This window comes from Rhinoderma darwinii, chromosome 1, assembly GCF_050947455.1.
Source record: "Rhinoderma darwinii isolate aRhiDar2 chromosome 1, aRhiDar2.hap1, whole genome shotgun sequence".
Lineage (NCBI taxonomy): Eukaryota > Metazoa > Chordata > Amphibia > Anura > Rhinodermatidae > Rhinoderma > Rhinoderma darwinii.
In genome coordinates this window covers 399,457,282-399,476,702 of record NC_134687.1, presented here as the reverse complement: position 1 = coordinate 399,476,702, position 19,421 = coordinate 399,457,282, and the positions used below count along the sequence as shown (strand labels likewise).

The 19,421-nt window shown below is 42.8% G+C and overlaps 1 protein-coding gene across 3 annotated transcripts in view; it reads left to right on the top strand.

Moving 5' to 3' along the window:
• The window catches only part of SHC3 (SHC adaptor protein 3), a 198,925-nt gene that overhangs the window by 126,725 nt on the left and 52,779 nt on the right, over positions 1-19,421 (top strand). For all 3 annotated transcript variants that reach the window (XM_075828847.1, XM_075828846.1, XM_075828848.1), the window contains one exon: positions 6,574-6,637. In XM_075828847.1, coding sequence (XP_075684962.1) covers positions 6,574-6,637 — 64 coding nt within the window. The remainder of the gene's footprint in view (positions 1-6,573; positions 6,638-19,421) is intronic.

Genomic DNA, 19,421 nt, shown 5'->3' with positions numbered 1-19,421 from the left:
TTGACGGAAAAATAAAAAAGTTGTGGCTCTCGGAAAGCGGGGAGGGAAAAACGAAAAAGAAAAGAAAAACATGGATCAGTTCGGAAAGGGTTAATTACTTTCTAATGAAAAAAACATTTATGACCACATGTGAGGTATAGCCGTTCTCGGGAGAAATTGCTTTACAAATGTTGGGGTGCTTTTTCCTCCTTTATCCTTTGTGAAATTGAAAAAATTCAACATTTTCGTGGAAATAATGTTGATATTAATTTTCACGGCCTAATTCTAATAAATTCTGCAAAGGACGTGTGGGGTCTAAATGCTCACTATACCCCTAGATAGATTCCTTAAGTGGTGTAATTTCCCAAATGTAATATCTCGAAAGGGGAGAAAAAAGCTTTAAACCTTTTAAGAAATATGAATAATGTAGTTATAAAAAAAGCGGACAAGGGAGGTAATGTTGTTTTGATGTCAAGAGAATATTACCTCGCTGAAGCTTTGAGACAATTGTCCGATATGGGTACATATTCAGTTTTAGATAGAGATCCTACTCATAAGTTTCAACAAAAACTACAGACCTTTTTGAGAAAAAACGTGGAAAACGGCTGCTTATCACAAAAAATGGCAGAAAAATTGTACCTTGATTTTCCTTCAAAACCATCATGGTATTTTCTTCCTAAAATACATAAGGATAAAAAATACCCTCCCGGCCGTCCAATAGTTTCGGGGGTAGGCTCTTTAACCGAGCCCCTCTCTAAATATATTGACTGGCTGCTGAGGCCCTTACTAAAAAGTATTCCATCATACATTAAAGATACTAACGAGTTTTTGAATGTTGTTAGGAATTTTTCATGGGAAAAAGATTTCTACCTCACGTCTATAGACGTTGAAAGTCTCTACACCAGAATCCCTCACGACATAGGTGTAGATACAGTGAAAAGAGTTCTCTCCTTAGCTAAGAAGAGTGAAAACTTCATCTCTTTTGTCAGTGAAGGTTTAGATTTTATCCTCACACATAATGCCTTTAAATGTAATGATAAATGGTATATACAAAATAACGGAACAGCCATGGGAACCCCAGTAGCTTGTACGTTGGCTAATATTTTTTTAGGGGTTTTTGAGGATAGATATATCATTACACATTTGAATCCATTCCTAACTAAGATTAAATTATTTGTCAGATTTGTTGACGATATTTTTATGGTTTGGTCCGGTACAAAATCAGAATTCGAACTTTTTGTCACATACTTGAATGATTCTAATAAAATGAACATGAAGTTTACAAGTAAAATTGACCCTGTGGAGTTAGACTTTCTTGACGTAAAATTAACAATCAAGGGGAATATATTACATACAGAAGGTTTTAGGAAACCAACTGCTACAAATTCTTTACTACGTTACGATAGTTTCCACCCCCTACACGTCAGGAAAGCAATCCCATACGGTCAATTTATAAGGCTAAGACGCATAAATGACACAGATGAATCTTTTCTTAAACAGGCAAACGCCCTAAAAAAACGATTATTAGGAAGAGGTTTCCCGCCTGATATATTAAATAAAGCCATGAATACTGCATTCATGAAAAATCAGAACGATTTGTTAAAACCAAAGAAATATAAAAATAGGAATGAAAAGGAGGGAAAAAGATTCATCTTTACTTTCAAATATACTGGTCAAGCACAAATCATCAAAAATGCGATTTATAAATATTGGCATTTAATCGAAGAAGATTCAAGTCTGAGAAATATAGCCATAAAAAAACCTTTGATCTCGTTCAGACGAAGTACCACACTAAAAGACAATCTAGTACATAGTAGATTTTCTGAAATTAAACATAATTGGCTTGACAAACAAATCCCGAAAGGGAACCATCGATGTGGAAATTGCGCCTTCTGTAGGTTTAACCTCCAGGCAAAAATATTGAATTTTGGGGGTATCACACAAAAAATAGAACAATTTATTAGTTGCAAAACTAAATTCGTAGTCTATATCATTTTTTGTCCTTGTGGACGATTTTATATAGGAAAAACCATCAGATGCCTATATGTTAGATTCAGAGAACACTGTAAATCTATAACAACAAATGAGGGAGCTCCCAGATTAATCCACCATATGAATAAAGCCCATGGTGGAGACTCTAATCTATTGAGGTTCGCAGGTATTGAACATGTCCCAATTCCTGAAAATGGGGGGGATAGACATAGGATATTATTGAGAAAAGAATCAGGATGGATTATCCGTACCAATGCAATGGGACCTGCCGGCCTAAATGATAAAAATGACATGGCAGTCTTTCTATAACAATCTTTATATTTGTGCTTATAGTTTTTGTTTTTAATTTGCCACACATATGATGTATGTGTTGCTTTTTATCCTCACTTATGTGTACAACAGTGTAACTATGCTTTCTGTAAAGGAACAATGAACGGCTTCCTACATCATATCCATTATGGTGTACAAACAAAAAATGGCTATGTAAGGATAAAACTATTTATTTATAGTGTATTTAACTGAATACAGTTCTTTGCTCCATCCCCCGAATAATTCATCAAAAGTTTCCATTCTAAATAATCTACATATATATGTATATATTTTCTTAAAATCGTACTCACCTATCGTTGTCTGATGTGTCAGTGATGGAAGTTTTGCTTCTTTGCGGCCTTCAGGTCAGAATAAGGTGTGAATGGAGCCCTTTTCTTTGAAAGGTAAAAGTGATGCTTGCTTTGTGAAAATAAATTAACATAAAGGGGTGTGTTCCAGAAGCTGTTCACTGTTGCTACATGCGTTACTATGGAAGTTGCAGCTGTTGGTAGTTTAAAAGAACGCCTCCAGCAGTGACGTACTAGGTCAGAAGAAGCGCAATCTCCAGCGCGAAACAGGCTGTAACCTACAACTAGCTGTCCTCCCTGTAATGCTTTTATCCTCGCCAAGGTGACACAATAAAGTTAAAAAGATTTGCAAACGGGTGAGTGCCGCATTTTCATTTCTTTCATCTATATTATACTACAAGACTGTCTGTTTTTATGCTGAGCACCGCCCGAAGTTTGCTTAAAGAGGCTCTGTCACCAGATTTTGCAGCCCCTATCTGCTAATGCAGCAGATAGGCGCTGCAATGTAGATTACAGTAACGTTTTTATTTTTAAAAAACGAGCATTTTTGGCCAAGTTATGACCATTTTCGTATTTATGCAAATGAGGCTTGCAAAAGTACAACTGGGCGTGTTGAAAAGTAAAAGTACAACTGGGCGTGTATTATGTGCGTACATCGGGGCGTGTTTACTACTTTTACTAGCTGGGCGTTGTGTATAGAAGTGTCATCCACTTCTCTTCACAACGCCCAGCTTCTGGCAGTGCAGATCTGTGACGTCACTCACAGGTCCTGCATCGTGTCGGCACCAGAGGCTACACTTGATTCTGCAGCAGCACCCAGCATTTGCAGGTAAGTAGCTACATCGACTTACCTGCAAACGCCGATGCTGCTGCAGAATCATCTGTAGCCTCTGGTGCCGACACGATGCAGGACCTGTGAGTGACGTCACAGTGCTGCACTGCCAGAAGCTGGGCGTTGTGAAGAGAAGTGGATGACACTTCTATACACAACGCCCAGCTAGTAAAAGTAGTAAACACCCCCCGATGTACGCACATAATACACGCCCAGTTGTACTTTTACTTTTCAACACGCCCAGTTGTACTTTTGCAAGCCTCATTTGCATAAATACGAAAATGGTCATAACTTGGCCAAAAATGCTCGTTTTTAAAAAATAAAAACGTTACTGTAATCTACATTGCAGCGCCTATCTGCTGCATTAGCAGATAGGGGTTGCAAAATCTGGTGACAGAGCCTCTTTAAATGAGGAAACCCTGACTCCACTTGCATCTATCTGCCTGTTCCATGCTGTGAAGATTGAGAGTGGTGCCGACTTCCTTCTACTGTGCTTAATTTCCCAAATGGGGTTACTTTTTGGGGGCTCCCACTGTTTCGGTCTCTCAGTGGCTTTGCAAATTCGACATGACACCCAAAAACTATTCCAGCTAAATTTGAGCTCCAAAAGCCAAATAGCGCTCCTTCCCTTCTAAACCCCGGTGTGGGTCCAAACAGCACTTTATTACCACATATGGGGTATTTATGTAATCGGGAGAAATTGTTTTACAAATATTGGGGTGCTTTTTCTCCTTTATTCCTTGTAAAAATGAAAAATGTCTAAGTTTTTACAGGAAAAAAGTAGATTTTTACCTTTACAGACTAATTCCAATGAATTCAGCAAAACAACTGTGGGGTCAAAATTCTAACTTTACCCCTAGAAAAATTCCTTGAGGGGTGTAGTTTCCAAAATGGGGTCACTTTTGGGGGGTTTCCACTGTTTTCATCCCTCCAGTGCATTTCAAACGCGACACGGCACTGAAAGCTATTCCATCAAAATCAGAAATCCAAAATCCAAATGGTGCTCCTTCTCTTCTGAGCCCTGCTGTGGGTCCAAACAGCAGTTTATTACCACATATGGGATATTGCCATAATCGGAAGAAATTGCTTTACATATGTTGGGGTGTTTTTTCTATTTTATTCTTTGTAAAAATTTAAAATGTCTACGTTTTTTCACAAAAAAAGTAGATTTTCATCTTCACATACTAATTCAAATAAATTCAGCAAAACATCTGTGGGGTCAAAATGCTAACTTTACTCCTAGATAAATTCCTTGAGGGGTGTAGTTTCCAAAAAGGGGTCACTTTTGGGGGGTCTTTGCTGTTTTGGTACCACAAGACCTATTCAAACCTGACATGGTGCCTAAAATATATTCTAAAAAAAGGAGGCCCCAAAATCCACTAGGTGCTCTTTAGCTTCAGAGGCCTGTGTTTCAGTCTATTAGCACACTAGGACCACATGTAGGATATTTCTAAAAACTGCAGAATCTGGGCAATAAATATTGAGTTGAATTTCTTGGGTAAAACCTTCTGTGGTACAGAAAAAATGTATTACAAATGAATTTTCGAAAAAAAATAATTACATTTGTAAATTTCACCCCTACTTTGCTTTAATTCCTGTGAAACGACTAAAGGGTTAAAACACTTTCTGAATGCTGTTTTGAATACTTTGAGGGGTGCAGTTTTCAAAATGGGGTGATTAATGGGGAGTTTCTAATATATAAGGCCCTCAAAGCCACTTCAGTACTGAACTGGTCCCTGAAAAAATAGGCTTTTGAAATTTTCTTGAAAATATGAGAAATTGCTGCTAAAGTTCTAAGCCTTGTAACGTCCTAGAAAAATAAAAGAATGTTCAAAAAACGATGTAAACATAAAGTAGACATATGAGAACTAGTAAGTATTTTGTGTGGTATTACTATCTGTTTTACAAGTAGATACATTAAAATGTAGAAAAATTGAAATTTTTGCTAATTTTCTCTAAATCTTGGTGTTTTTTACAAATAAATATTGAATTTATCGACCAAATTTTTTCCCTAACATAAAGTACAATATGTCACGAGAAAACAGTCTCAGAATCACTTGGATAGGTAAAAGCATTCCGGAGTTATTACCACATAAATTACCACAGATTTGAAAAATCGGCTTCGTCCTGAAGGCCAAAACTGGCTCAGTCCTGAAGGGGTTAAGTAGATATTAATTAGTAAATATTAATTAGTAACTATTTTGTGTTATAACTATCTATCCTACAAGCAGATAAATTAACATTTTTCTAAAAATGTGGGTGTTTTTCACGAATATGCACTGAATGTATCGACCGGTTAAGGGTGAAATAAAATATTTATTCAAACTCATTCTTCTCTCTATCTGTATATTATTGTCACTGTCTTCACTTCTACAGTCCCCTTTAAATCCCCTTACTAATGAGATTTGTAACAGTGGAACTTGCAGATTGGAAGCTTTAGATTCTAGTTTTTCAGAAGTATTTATACTTATTTTCAGATCCTCAGTAAACTGGTTAGAGAAAGAACACCCTAAAAGGATTAAAGGGTCAGGGGAATATGTCATGATGTTCTAAGAAAAGCTAGTCATACACATAAGAGAGTTGTCAACCTAACAAGTGAAGGGGCTTAGCAAACAAGCTTTTTATCACTACTCCACCATAAACATGCATGGTCAGCTCGGCCGAGCATGCTTGTTTATTTCAATGAAAAGAGGGAAATAAGCTGCTGCCAAACAACTCATGTTAAAATTCAACTTGCCTGATACTTCTTTCACCCGGCATCTGCCGTCGGAGGACAGCTGGCAGGCCCTTATACATATCACTAGCTGATTCAGCCATCTATTATCTAATGTTTATGGCCATCTTTATATGTTTGAAGGGGCTACTAAACCTGCTAATATCCTGTATACAAAGCAAAAACCAGAGTAGAGGACGTACTCACAGATCCCACTTTAAAAGATCAAATATAAACACTGGAACAAGGACTTATGTTTTTATGTGTCCTTTACCAAGATCTATTGTGACAAGAAAATCTGCTCTATCTGTCGAAAAAAAATAGCCTATGACAACTTTGATTAAAATGAGCTCTTATACTGTATATATTTAGCCTGTTTTAATATAAATATTGAAGAAATATATGCGATTATTATTATGTGTTTATGTTCTTTATTGTAGAGAAGCCTTCAGCAGAGTGTGTGAAGCTGTTCCAGGCACCAAAGGAGCATTCAAGAAAAGAAAGGTAGTTATTTATCTTTACCTTACTTAGAAAATGTTACATATTACCCCTAGTTTTGTAAAACTTTCAACATTTAAAGTAGTCATCAGTGGAGGTCCATGAGCAGAGCCCCCCCCCCCCCACTAATCTCTAGATCATCTTAAAAATCCCATCAATGTCAAAAAAAATCAGTTTAGGCAGGTTTTTTTTTATACTTACTTTTTAATGGACTGATGCATACATATTGTGACTTATAACAGACAGAGGTGACAATCTTGGCACTGTGTACCTAAACCGTGATTGCTAAATTTTCTAACGTCCACTTCATTGGGGTTGGTTTCTATAGACAGTACAGGCCTTTTTACATAAGCCAATTATCGGGCAAATGAGCATTCACAGAAGCGTACATTGTGTAAAGAGGGCAATAATCAGCCGATGAACAAGCACTCGTTCATTGGCTGATTGTATCTTTTATGCAGCTGAAAATATTATCGTTGTCGGCAGTATAAACAGGGAGACCTGCTGATGACAAGATAGAAGTGTGAAAGGAGCAAACAAGCTCCGATGAATGAGCTGTCTCGTTGATCGGCGCTCGTTTACACGGCCCACGTCGGGCCGTGTAAGAGGACCCTACCTCTTTTTATACTCAACACATGCATAAAAACTGCCTGTCCAGAAGGTTGCCTGTTTTTTTGAAGTTTGATATGCACATTATTTTCATTCCTTATTAGACCAGCACTCGGTCTGCTTCATGCTACGGTCTCTGACTGTGACTGAGACAGTCTTCTCTTGACCGGGCCGGATTAAGGGTGCCTTAAGTATGGAACAGCTTATTTATTGGGGGTCCCACAACTAACACAGGGTCCTCCATACTGCCAATTCACTTATATCGTAGAAAGAGAGCGAAACCACTGGCCGGCTGCTGCATTACACGTCAGGGGGCCCATTTAACACGACATCTGCCAAGAGGTCCTTGCTCTTCGTCACCTTTATTAAACAAGTGAATCACGCCATGTAGTAAAGTAATTGATCTAATTATTTATTGAGAAACTGGGAATAGCAAAACTATTAAAGGGCCACTAAACCTATAAATGAATGATAAAAGTAAAATTGGAGATAATATGACCACCTTGTATGCCAGTCTATAAATTTTGCTGCATGTTTGTAAAAATCTTGCAGAGAACCCCGGGTTAATTTCCTGCTGATCTTTTTCATTTTCGGCAGGTTAATGTCTAAGGGGTGGGACTTAGCGAAGGGGCAGAGCTTAAAAGTATTTATCCTATCACAGACAGAGCAGTGAGGGTAGGCTCATAATGCAGCCAGTTATTTTATAGTCTGTAAAGATGATGTCATTCAATCTGTTACTTCTGTTTCTGGGATATCATGTCACACGATCATTTTCAGAGCGCTTACTGGCTGAGAGGGAGCATCACAGGGAGAAGGAGCTTATAGTGAATAGTAAATACTTTATTAGATGCTAATGACCATCAGAATAAGGCCTCATTTACACGAGCGTAATATACGCGCGTGCGACGCGCGTGCTTTTCACGCGTGTCGTACGCACCTATATTACTCTATGGGGCAGTTTAGACGATGCGTGAATTTTGCGCAGCGTGAGTGCGTTGCGTAAAACTCACGACATGTTCTATAATCGTGCGTTTTTCGCGCATCCACGCACCCATTGAAGTCAATGGGTGCGTGAAAACCACGCATGCCGCACGGAAGCACTTCCGTGCGAACTGCGTGATTCGCGCAAGAGCTGTCAAAAGGATGAATGTAAACAGAAAAGCACCACGTGCTTTTCTGTTTACAAACATCCAAACGGAGTGTCAAATTAGAGATGAGCGCACCGAACTTCACCGGGTTCGGCCGAACTCGTTTTGACCGAACCCGGCAAAAAATGTTCGGGTACGCGACGTCAGGAGACAGTCACTGCCCACGGTGCTGAAAGACTTAAACTGTTTCAGCACCATGGACAGTGACTTTCGATCACAATATACATATACGTGTAAAAAAAACCAGAAGTTCGGACTTACCGATAAGTCCCGGCTCCTTCCTCCAGTCCGACCTCCCGGGATGACAGTTCAGTCCAAGTGACAGCTCCAGCCAATCACAGGCCAAGCACAGGCTGCAGCCAATCACAGGCTGCAGCGGTCTCATGGACTGCCGCGTCATCCTGGGAGGTGGGGCCGGACGACAAGAGAGGGACGCGTCACCAAGGCAACGGCCGGGAGACCGGACTGGAGGAAGCAGGCAGTTCATGGTAAGTTTGAACGTCTTTCTTTATTCACAGGTTGGTGTATATTGTGATCGGCATTCACTGTCGAGGGTGCTGAAAGAGTTACTGCCGATCAGTTAGCTCTTTCAGCACCTTGGACAGTGACGGGCGTCGACTAGCCTCATCTCTATGATGGCGGCTGCGCGAAAATCACGCAGCCGCGCATCATACACGGATGACACATGGAGCTGTCAAGTGCCTTTTGCGCACGCAAAACGCTGCGTTTTTTGCGCGCGCAAAACGCACACGCTCGTGTAAATCAGGCCTAACCGTGCTCTCAGAGATAACCTCTTTCAAATTGCAGGCCTCCGTGGGTCTTACAAATTAGCTTTCCATTCTGGCTCATACAGTGGGGTCCTGAGTGGGAAAACCTCTGTCTATGATGTCCATATGATCTAAAAGGGCATATGGACTGGGATTGACTTCATGAGACAAACCCTTTAATTATAATGCCTCTTTAATTGTCAGCTGACAACTGGTAAACCTTCCAATATGTCCTGTAAGGTTAACAGGCTACAGGGACAATAGTAAATTATGTATGCATATGGATCATGGACAAAAATAGTTTCACATTGCTTTGCAAGAGGAATTCATTAGCATATGTTGTAATAGAAACTCCATGAATATACAGTATCCCATTACCTATAGGTAATGCTCTAACAGTATGTTATGGTATAAAACAGAATCTGAATAAATACATGTTATGAGGGCCATCTGGTAACACTTGTATTATTTGCAGAGCTGATGAATCCTGGCATGATTTAAAGTGAGATTCGTGACTCATACTATGCAAATCCGAGGCACAGAGAATACATTTGCTGGCAGTGAGATTATATCACTTTCTTAATCTTGTGTGAAGATGCAAGTATAAATAGTAGATTACTGCACCATACAGATGACTTTGACAGGCTCCATTTTTTATGTATGCAAGCAGGGTCGTAACTAGGATTCATAGGGCCCCATAGCACAGACAGGGATGGGCCCCCACCACCTAGATGATTATAATGCAAACAACAGTACAGGGGATAGAAGAAAGATGATAGATAGATAGATAGATAGATAGATAGATAGATAGATAGATAGATAGATAGATAGATAGATAGATAGATAGATAGATAGATAGATAGATAGATAGATAGATAGATAGATAGATAGATAGATAGATAGATAGAAAGTCTGAAAGTTACTGGATTGATTTGTTTTGTTATTTCATAGGAACCCAGAAACCGAGGAGCTAGCTTGTAACAAGGGGTCTTCAGACATATGTACCGGGTGGACAGCCAGACTTTATCCCCAGGAAGGAGCTGCGGCAGTATCCTGCGTCTTTTATCCGCGTCTTTCTTAAACCTAGCTACGGCTTTGTGGATGGAGTCCTTGGTCTTCTGCCAAATCCGTACAAAGTCGCGGTGGACCGTGTTAGCAGCTGGAACCTCAGAAGACACAGAGACTGGTAGGGGAATTCCTGGGTGCTGGCCATACACCAAGAAGAAGGGAGAAGAGCGGGTAGATTCCCCCGTATGGTTGTTGTAGGCAAATTCGGCCCATAGAAGCAGACCTGAACAGTCGTCTTGTCGCGGAGACACGAAATTCCTGAGGAAACTTTCAAGTATTTGGTTTATCCGCCCTACTTGATCATTGGATTGAGGATGGTACGCGGAAGAGAAGTCTAGTTTGACCTCCAGCAGTTTGCACAAGGCTCTCCAGAACTTGGATGTGAACTGAACTCCTCTGTCAGAAACAATATGCTTAGGAAGACCATGCAGGCGAAAGATGTGCTTGATAAACAGCGTTGCCAGTCGGGAAGATGACGGAAGGCCTGAGAGAGGTACGAAGTGCTCCATCTTGGAAAAGCGATCCACTACAACCCAGATCACTACACCCAGCAGAACTAGACAGATCGGTGATGAAGTCCATGGCAATGTGCGACCAGGGAGAGTCAGGCACGGGCAGAGGGTACAAAAGGCCAGCAGGTCTTTAATGGGAGACTTTATTCTGAGAGCAGGTGGAGCAGGCTGAAACAAAGTCTTTAATGTCTTGGGACATGGAAGGCCACCAGTACTGATGGCCAATCAAATTGAGAGAAACCCCGGAGGCATGACCCCAACGAAGAACACAATCCCTTTGTTTAGGGGGTACATAGGTCTTTCCTCGGGGAATGTGTACCACTTCAGCTGGAGCAGCGATCACAATACGTTTAGGATCTATAATAAACCGTGGGCTATTGGTCTGTGGGGTCAAAACAGCGAGCTAAAGCGTCAGCCATGGTATTCTTTCCAGCGGGTCTGTATTGAAGCTGAAAATCTAATCTGGAGAAGAATAATGCCCACCGAGCTTGACGCAGTTGAGCAGTCTAAGTATAGGAGGTTCTTATGATCTGTGTAAATGATAATGGGATGCTGTGCACCCTCAAGCAAATGTCTCCATTCCTTGAGGGCCAATTTAATAGCTAAAAGTTCTTTATCTCCAATTCCATAATTTTTTTCATCGGATGTGAACGATTTGGAGAAAAAAACGCAGGCCACCAGTCTCCCTCTACAAGTCTTTTGTGAAAGGATAGCTCCGACTCCCACAGATGAAGCATCGACCTCCAGAACAAAGGGTTTGGTGGAATCCGGTCCATGTAGGACTGAAGCAGAAGAGAAGGCAACTTTAAGAGCTTGGAATGCAGATTCAGCCTCCGTGATCCAGTCTTTAGCATCAACCCCTTTTTTGGTCAGAGCAGAAATAGGAGCTGTCATAGAGGAGAAATGAGTAATAAACTGGCGGTAATAATTTGCAAATCCCAGCAGGCGTTGGACCGCTTTGAGTCCTTGTGGACGAGGCCAGTTGAGAATAGAAGATAGCTTGGCTGGATCCATTTGAAGTCCCTGGTCGGAAATGACATACCCCAGGAAAGGCAGGCTGGTTTTCTCGAAGAGGCATTTCTCTAGCTTGGCAAACAGAGTGTTCTCACGCAGATGCTGTAACACTTAGCGCACATGCACACGATGAGTTTGAATATTGGGAGAAAAGATTAAAATGTCATCTAGGTATACCACCACACAACTGTACAACAGATCTCGAAAAATGTCATTGACAAAAGCCTGGAAAACCGCAGGAGCATTACAAAGTCCAAAGGGCATGACGAGGTATTCAAAATGCCCATCACGAGTGTTGAAGGCGGTTTTCCATTCGTCTCCCTCGCAGATGCGGATGAGGTTATAAGCTCCACGAAGGTCTAGTTTGGTGAAGATTTTCGCCCCCTGTAGGCGGTCAAAGAGTTCTGAGATCAATGGTAATGGGTACTTGTTCTTTAATGTGATATTATTCAATCCTCGGTAATCAATACAAGGACGCAGGGAGCCGTCTTTTTTTCCCACAAAGAAAAACCCTGCGCCAGCAGGAGAGGAGGACTTACGGATGAATCCTCTCTCCAGATTTTCTTGGATATACCGAGACATGGCCTCAGTCTCGGGCAAGGAAAAAGGGCAAACTCTACCTCTGGGAGGAGTGGCGTTGGGGACCAGGTCTATGGCACAGTCGTATGGCCTGTGAGGAGGCAGCGATTCAGCTTGTTGTTTACAGAAGACATCCGAGAAGCTTTTGTATGGAGTAGGAAGTCCTACTGAGTTAGGTTCTGTAGGCTGAGTCATGGGTGGGCGAATAGATTGTAGACAATGTTGGTGACAGAAGTCACTCCAGCGGGTAATTTGACCTCCAGTCCAGTCAATAACAGGAGAGGGCTTCTGCAACCACGGTAAACCTAGAAGGAAAGGGTTCAGAGAGTTCTTTAAAACATAGGAGATACGTTCCTGGTGCAGTGCCCCTGAAAACAGGAGAAGGGGCTCGGTGACGAGATAGATAGTTTCCTGTAGAAGCCTACCATCTACAGAAGCAATGGACAACGGTTTGGTTAGTTTTTGCACTGGGATTTGGTAGCGATTTACCAAGGACTAGCACGGAAAATTCCCAGCGGATTCGGAATCTAGGAAGGCTTGAACGCAGAAAGTGGTTCCTGCAAAGGACAGCTTTGCTGGTATGGTCATCTTCTGAGAGGAAGGTATTCCACCTAGGGTAGCCTCTCCTACTTGCCCTAGGCGTTGGAGTTTTCCGGCCTCACTGGACAGTCTCTGAGGAAGTGCATTTTACCACCACAATACAAACATAAATACAACTTGCGTCTATTCTGGCGCTCCTCAGGTGTGAGTCATCTCTCCACCAGCATGGGTTCGTCCGACCAAGAGGAAGATGAGGCCAGAAGCGGTCTTTGGAAGGTTGGTGCCAACCGTGATGTCCGATTGCCTCGAGCAGATTCTTGTTGTCTCTCACGGAAACGTATATATCTATACGATTAGCAAGAGTAATCAAGTCATCCAAGGATGGTGGAAGGTCTCGGCCAGCAAGTTCATCCTTGATTCGGCCCGCCAGACCCTCCCAGAAGGTAGATACCAAAGCCTCATTATTCCACTGGAGTTCAGTAGCCAGGGTGCGAAATTGAATGGTGTATTGGCCTACAGTGGAGGTTCCTTGCCGGAGCTTGAGTAGAGAGGAAGCTGCAGAAGAGGCTCGACCCGGTTCTTCAAACACCCTTTTAAACGTGGAGGTGTTTGAGGTGAGAAACATTACGTTCTTAGATATTAAGATAGAGAAGACTGACCTTGGTTACTTACAGACTGAGATGTACAGAAAAAGCACTGCAACTAATAACTTACTTAGGTGGGATAGTTGGCATCCTACACCTTTAAAAAGAGGCATACCTAAGGGGCAGTATATGAGGGCCAGACGAAACTGTACAACGATTTCGGACTTCAAGACCTCAGCAAGAGGCTTGAAGAATAGGTTTGAACGAAGAGGGTATCCGAGTGGTGTATTGAAAACAGCTTATCAACATGCACTTGGGGCTAATAGAGAATCCCTACTCATTCCTAAAATTCATCCAGAAAAGGACGAGATTATTAGAGTCATAGGGACCTTTGATTCTGCACATCAGGATATCAGGAAGATACTTACGTCATACTGGGATATTCTGAAAGCAGATCCAGATGTGGGTGATCTTGTTGGTGAAAGGCCCTAGATCACCTTCAAAAGAGGCCGTAACATCAAAGATAGACTAGTACACAGTCATCTTGATACGGTCAAAACTACAACTTGGTTATCGTCAAACCTCAAGGGTACTTTTCGTTGTGGTAGATGCAAAGCATGCACCTTGATTTGGAATACCAAAACATTTAGGAGCAAAACCACAGGAGAAATGTTTGAGACAAGAACATTTATTAACTGCCTCACTAAGGGGGTGGTTTACCTTATTACCTGTGTCTGTGAGGTTCAATATGTTGGGAAGACTAAGAGGGAATTTAGGCGAAGGGTGAGGGACCATATCTGCGATATCTCCAGGAGAGAAGACACGTTAGTATCTCGACAAGTGTGGGAACAACACTCTGGAGACCCTAAAGTCCTTAAATTTCAGGGGATGGAACACGTCCGACCATCTCCTAGAGGGGGGGACTGGGATAGGAGGATCCTACAAAAAGAGGCCCAGTGGATTTTTAGGATGCAAACCATCCAACCACTGGGACTCAATGAACAGATATCCTTTCTCCCATTTATCTAAATTTGGACCTTTACCTACTGCTGTTCATTCTCCCCAGGCTCTATCTCCTCTCCACCCCATATATATATTTTGTCTATTAGGGAGGCCGCTCCCCCTTTTTACTTATACACCTTTCACTTGGTAGTAAGTATAAGTTTAATGGTTTCTTTCTACATTGGTATTTAGTTCAATGCAATACCCTACACACTTGTAGTTTAATGTCTCTAGCTTGGTAGCAGTTAAATTGCTACTTGTCTCAATCGTTTTTAGTTTACTATGCTGCACGATTGGCTTATTCCATCTGCATTTTTTTCTGCTTATCCTGAACATTTAGCTGTGTACTTCATACCCGCCTAAGTTCCCCTGGTAACTGTCGGATGCTTTATGCTTTATGCTTTTAGTTTAATACAAGACTCGATCAGCATATTCCATCTGCATTCATTTTCGTTCATCCCAAATAATCAGCTGTGTATCACGTAGCCGCCTGAAGTTCCTCTGGTTACTGTCTGATGCTTGATGCATCTTTTCTACTGGACGCGACCTTACTAAGGGGGCTGCTCCAGCTGGTGGGCATCTGTGTGGCGTTTGACGCACCGGTTGGTGTAAGCTCCGATGACGCGTACCTTGAAGGCTGGGCTAAGCCCTATAAGACTCTTGAGTTTCCCCGGCGCGCACTAAACCAGCTATCAGTGTGTAGTGCACGCCGGATAACATAAAACATGCAGCAAAACATGTGCTGACCGGCAGAAATAGATATTCTGTAGCGATTTATACCCCTGAGGATGCTCCCCTGGATTTGCAGGGGCGCAGAAACGCGTAGGGAAATAAGTCTGCACATCTTTGGCAAAACAGACCATTGATATATATGTTGAAAGCCTCTCCTGGAGTGTCACTGTGATACATACTGTTACTAGTGTATCTTAAGACATGATAATAAAGGCATTTCACTTCTGTATCGCTTTGGCAAACAGACCAGTAGTTTAGTTTGGTTTACTACTCCTGTGCAGTGTTGCATTAGTTTATGAGCTTAGTTAATTTTGAATCATCATATGCCAGGCACTCCACCTAGGATTTATAATCTGTGTTGCCTATGCTTGTACTCAGAATCTTTGGCATTAGTGCCCTTTTTAGAACACAATTAATAAAATAAATTTTAAACGTTTAGACAAGCAGTAAAATATTTATAGATAGATATGAGATAGATGATAGATAGATAGATAGATAGATAGATAGATAGATAGATAGATAGATAGATAGATAGATATGAGATAGATAGATAGATATTCAGGAGAAATAAATCTTGCAGCACTCCAACAGGATAAATGAAAAAAACTGTGATTTATTCAAGCCAACATACAGCGGCGTTTCAGTCCAACATTAGGACTTTTTTGATGCTTGAAAAAAGTCCTAATGTTGGACTGAAACGTCGCACCGCTGTATGTTGGCTTGAATAAATCACAGTTTTTTTCATTCATCCTGTTGGAGTACTGCAAGATTTATTTCTCCTGAATATTGATACAGTCCTAGGATTTGGACTGCTTGCTGGCACCCGTTCACATATGTAAGCTTTCTCTTACTGAGATTGAGTGCTGCTGCTTTCTCTGTTTGAATAGATAGATACTGTAAAGGATCTGCCAGGCACAACTTCTGTGGATACGCTCATAGGCAATCAGTCTGCACCTGAGTCTATGTCTCTGAGACTGACTCCAGCTTCCACCACTCAGGCTGGCAGGCTTAGGAGTGGGAGAGCCTATCGCAGCCTGGCCAGGCGGAGCTAGCTTCCGCCCTCTGTCTATTTATACCTGCCTTTCCTGTTTCTCCTTGCTTGGGATTCTTCTCGTGTGGTTTCCTGGCCCAGCTACAGCTTCTGACTATTTGATCCTGCTCCATACTGACCCTGGCTTACTGACTACTCTCCTGCTCTGCGTTTGGTACCTCGTACACTCCTGGTTTGACTCGGCTCGTTCACCACTCTTGTTGCTCACGGTGTTGCCGTGGGCAACTGCCCCTTTTCCCTTAGCTTTGTTACCCTTGTCTGTTTGTCTCGTTCACTTACTGAGCGTAGGGACCACCGCCCAGTTGTACCCCGTCGCCTAGGGCGGGTCGTTGCAAGTAGGCAGGGACAGAGTGGCGGGTAGATTAGGGCTCACTTGTCCGTTTCACCTGGTAGTTCCAACAATCCCGAGGTAGAGGTCGTTCATCGGGAACTGTGCACGGTCTGGGCCCAGGTTCAGAAGAACCTAGAGGCGTCCCAGAGCGTACAAAAGACTCAGGCTGATAGAAGACGTTCTGCTAACCCCTTGTTTATGGTCGGGGATCTGGTGTGGTTATCGTCTAGGAACTTGCGCCTTAGGGTTCCGTCCAAGAAGTTTGCTCCCCGGTTTATTGGGCCGTATAAGGTCATTGAAGTCCTCAATCCTGTCTCCTTCCGACTGGAGCTGCCCCCATCTTTTCGAATACACAACGTGTTTCATGCCTCCCTCCTTAAACGCTGCTCCCCGTCCTTGGCTCCCTCGAGGAAACCTCCTGTTCCCGTTCTCACCCCTGAGGGGGTGGAATTCGAGGTGGCCAAGATTGTGGACAGCAGGATGGTCCAAGGCTCCCTCCAGTACCTGGTCCATTGGAGAGGATACGGGCCTGAGGAGAGGACTTGGGTACCCGCCCGGGATGTTCACGCTGGGGTATTGGTCAGGAAGTTCCACCTCCGTTTCCCCAATAAACCAGGTCCACTTAGAAAGGGTCCGGTGGCCCCTCATAAAAGGGGGGGTACTGTAAAGGATCTGCCAGGCACAACTTCTGTGGATACGCCAATAGGCAATCAGTCTGCACCTGAGTCTATGTCTCTGAGACTGACTCCAGCTTCCACCACTCAGGCTGGCAGGCTTAGGAGTGGGAGAGCCTATCGCAGCCTGGCCAGAAGGAGCTAGCTTCCGCCCTCTGTCTATTTATACCTGCCTTTCCTGTTCCTCCTTGCTTGTGATTCTTCTCGTGTGGTTTCCTGGCCCAGCTACAGCTTCTGACTATTTGATCCTGCTCCATACTGACCCTGGCTTACTGACTACTCTCCTGCTCTGCGTTTGGTACCTCGTACACTCCTGGTTTGACTCGGCTCGTTCACCACTCTTGTTGCTCATGGTGTTGCCGTGGGCAACTGCCCCTTTTCCCTTAGCTTTGTTACCCTTGTCTGTTTGTCTCGTTCACTTACTGAGCGTAGGGACCACCGCCCAGTTGTACCCCGTCGCCTAGGGCGGGTCGTTGCAAGTAGGCAGGGACAGAGTGGCGGGTAGATTAGGGCTCACTTGTCCGTTTCCCTACCCCCATCATTACATATAGATAGATAGATATGAGAGATAGATAGATGGATAGATATGAGATATGAGATAGATAGATAGATAGATAGATAGATAGATAGATAGATAGATAGATAGATAGATAGATAGATAGATAGATAGATATGAGATAGATAGATGGATATGAGATAGATGGATATTAGATAGATAGATGGATATTAGATAGATAGATGGATATGAGATAGATGGATATTAGATAGATAGATAGATAGATAGATAGATAGATAGATAGATAGATAGATAGATAGATATGAGATAAATAGATAGTGTCCCGAAGGGTTCGCGGACCAACTGGGCCGTACCGCCTTGGCGGTATGGCAGCTGGCCAACAGAGCGCAGGTCAAAGTCTATAGTTCATATAGGGTACCTGTGTCAGCTCGGGCAGTAGCAAGGTAAGCTCGGCTGGGACTAGGCAGCATGTACACGTCAGGCGTGGAGTAGCAGGACAGGCGTGGAATACAGCAGAGCACAACTACAGCACAGCACGGCACTTGACCAGGATAGCACGGGATACAGGTTACAGGATACAGGATACACTGGGAACTGGAAAACACTGGGATACCATTTGCTAGACAAACTAGGATACGACAAACAACGCTCAGGCACTGCAGGAAGGGGCTAGATCCTACATATAGTCCAGGAGGCTCATAGGCTAATTAGCACTAATGTCCGGTGTGCGCGATGCCCCTTTAAGAGCGGGACCCAGCCGAGGTGAGTGGAAGTGAGCGCTGGCGTCTCCTGAGGAGGAGACTGGGGCCAGGGCTCGCCGACCCATGGCAGCGGCCCTCAGGAGGTGAGTGAACCTGATGACCCGCAGCCATGGACAAGACAGATAGATAGATAGATAGATAGATAGATAGATAGATATGAGATAGATAGATAGATAGATAGATAGATAGATAGATAGATAGATAGATAGATAGATAGATAGATAGATAGATAGATAGATAGATAGTAGGTTATAGAAGGCCACTGACTGTTTTTTCCCCCCACAAAAAGGAAGAATGTTCTTAACTGGGATGTCTCATCTTCTGGGCCTCATAGCATCTGCTACGGCTAGTTATGCCCATGTATGCAAGTTTTTAATTATTTTAATCTTTGAGCAGGTGGCCTTTGCTGTTTCCTATGAACATATTTAATGTGCATCCTCTACAGGACACAAAAAGATTGAGTAGATCCACTATGCATTCTAATGGTGCAGTCACACGTGGCAGTTTTTGGTTGTTTTTTGAGCCAAAGCCAGAAGTGGATCCAAACAGACATAAAGGTATAAAGAGAAGACTGATGCATCTCCTTTGTTTTGTATCCACTTCTGGGTTTGGCTTAAAAAAAACTGCCACAAAAACGGCAATTGTTATCGAACTACACTTTCCTACTGAGGCCTGATTCACACGAGCGCTGCACATCTCGGACATGAAAAACTGCAGTTTTTCACGTCCGAGGTGCATCCGTGCTCAGCACTGCGGGACGCAATGTCACGCATCCACCATAGTTGAGAGTTTATGGAGGGATGCGTGATGCGCGAAAAGAACGGACATGTCCTATTTTCGTACGGACCCTTCACACGGTCCGTTGAAACTACGGCTGTGTGAACGGCCACATTGAAATACA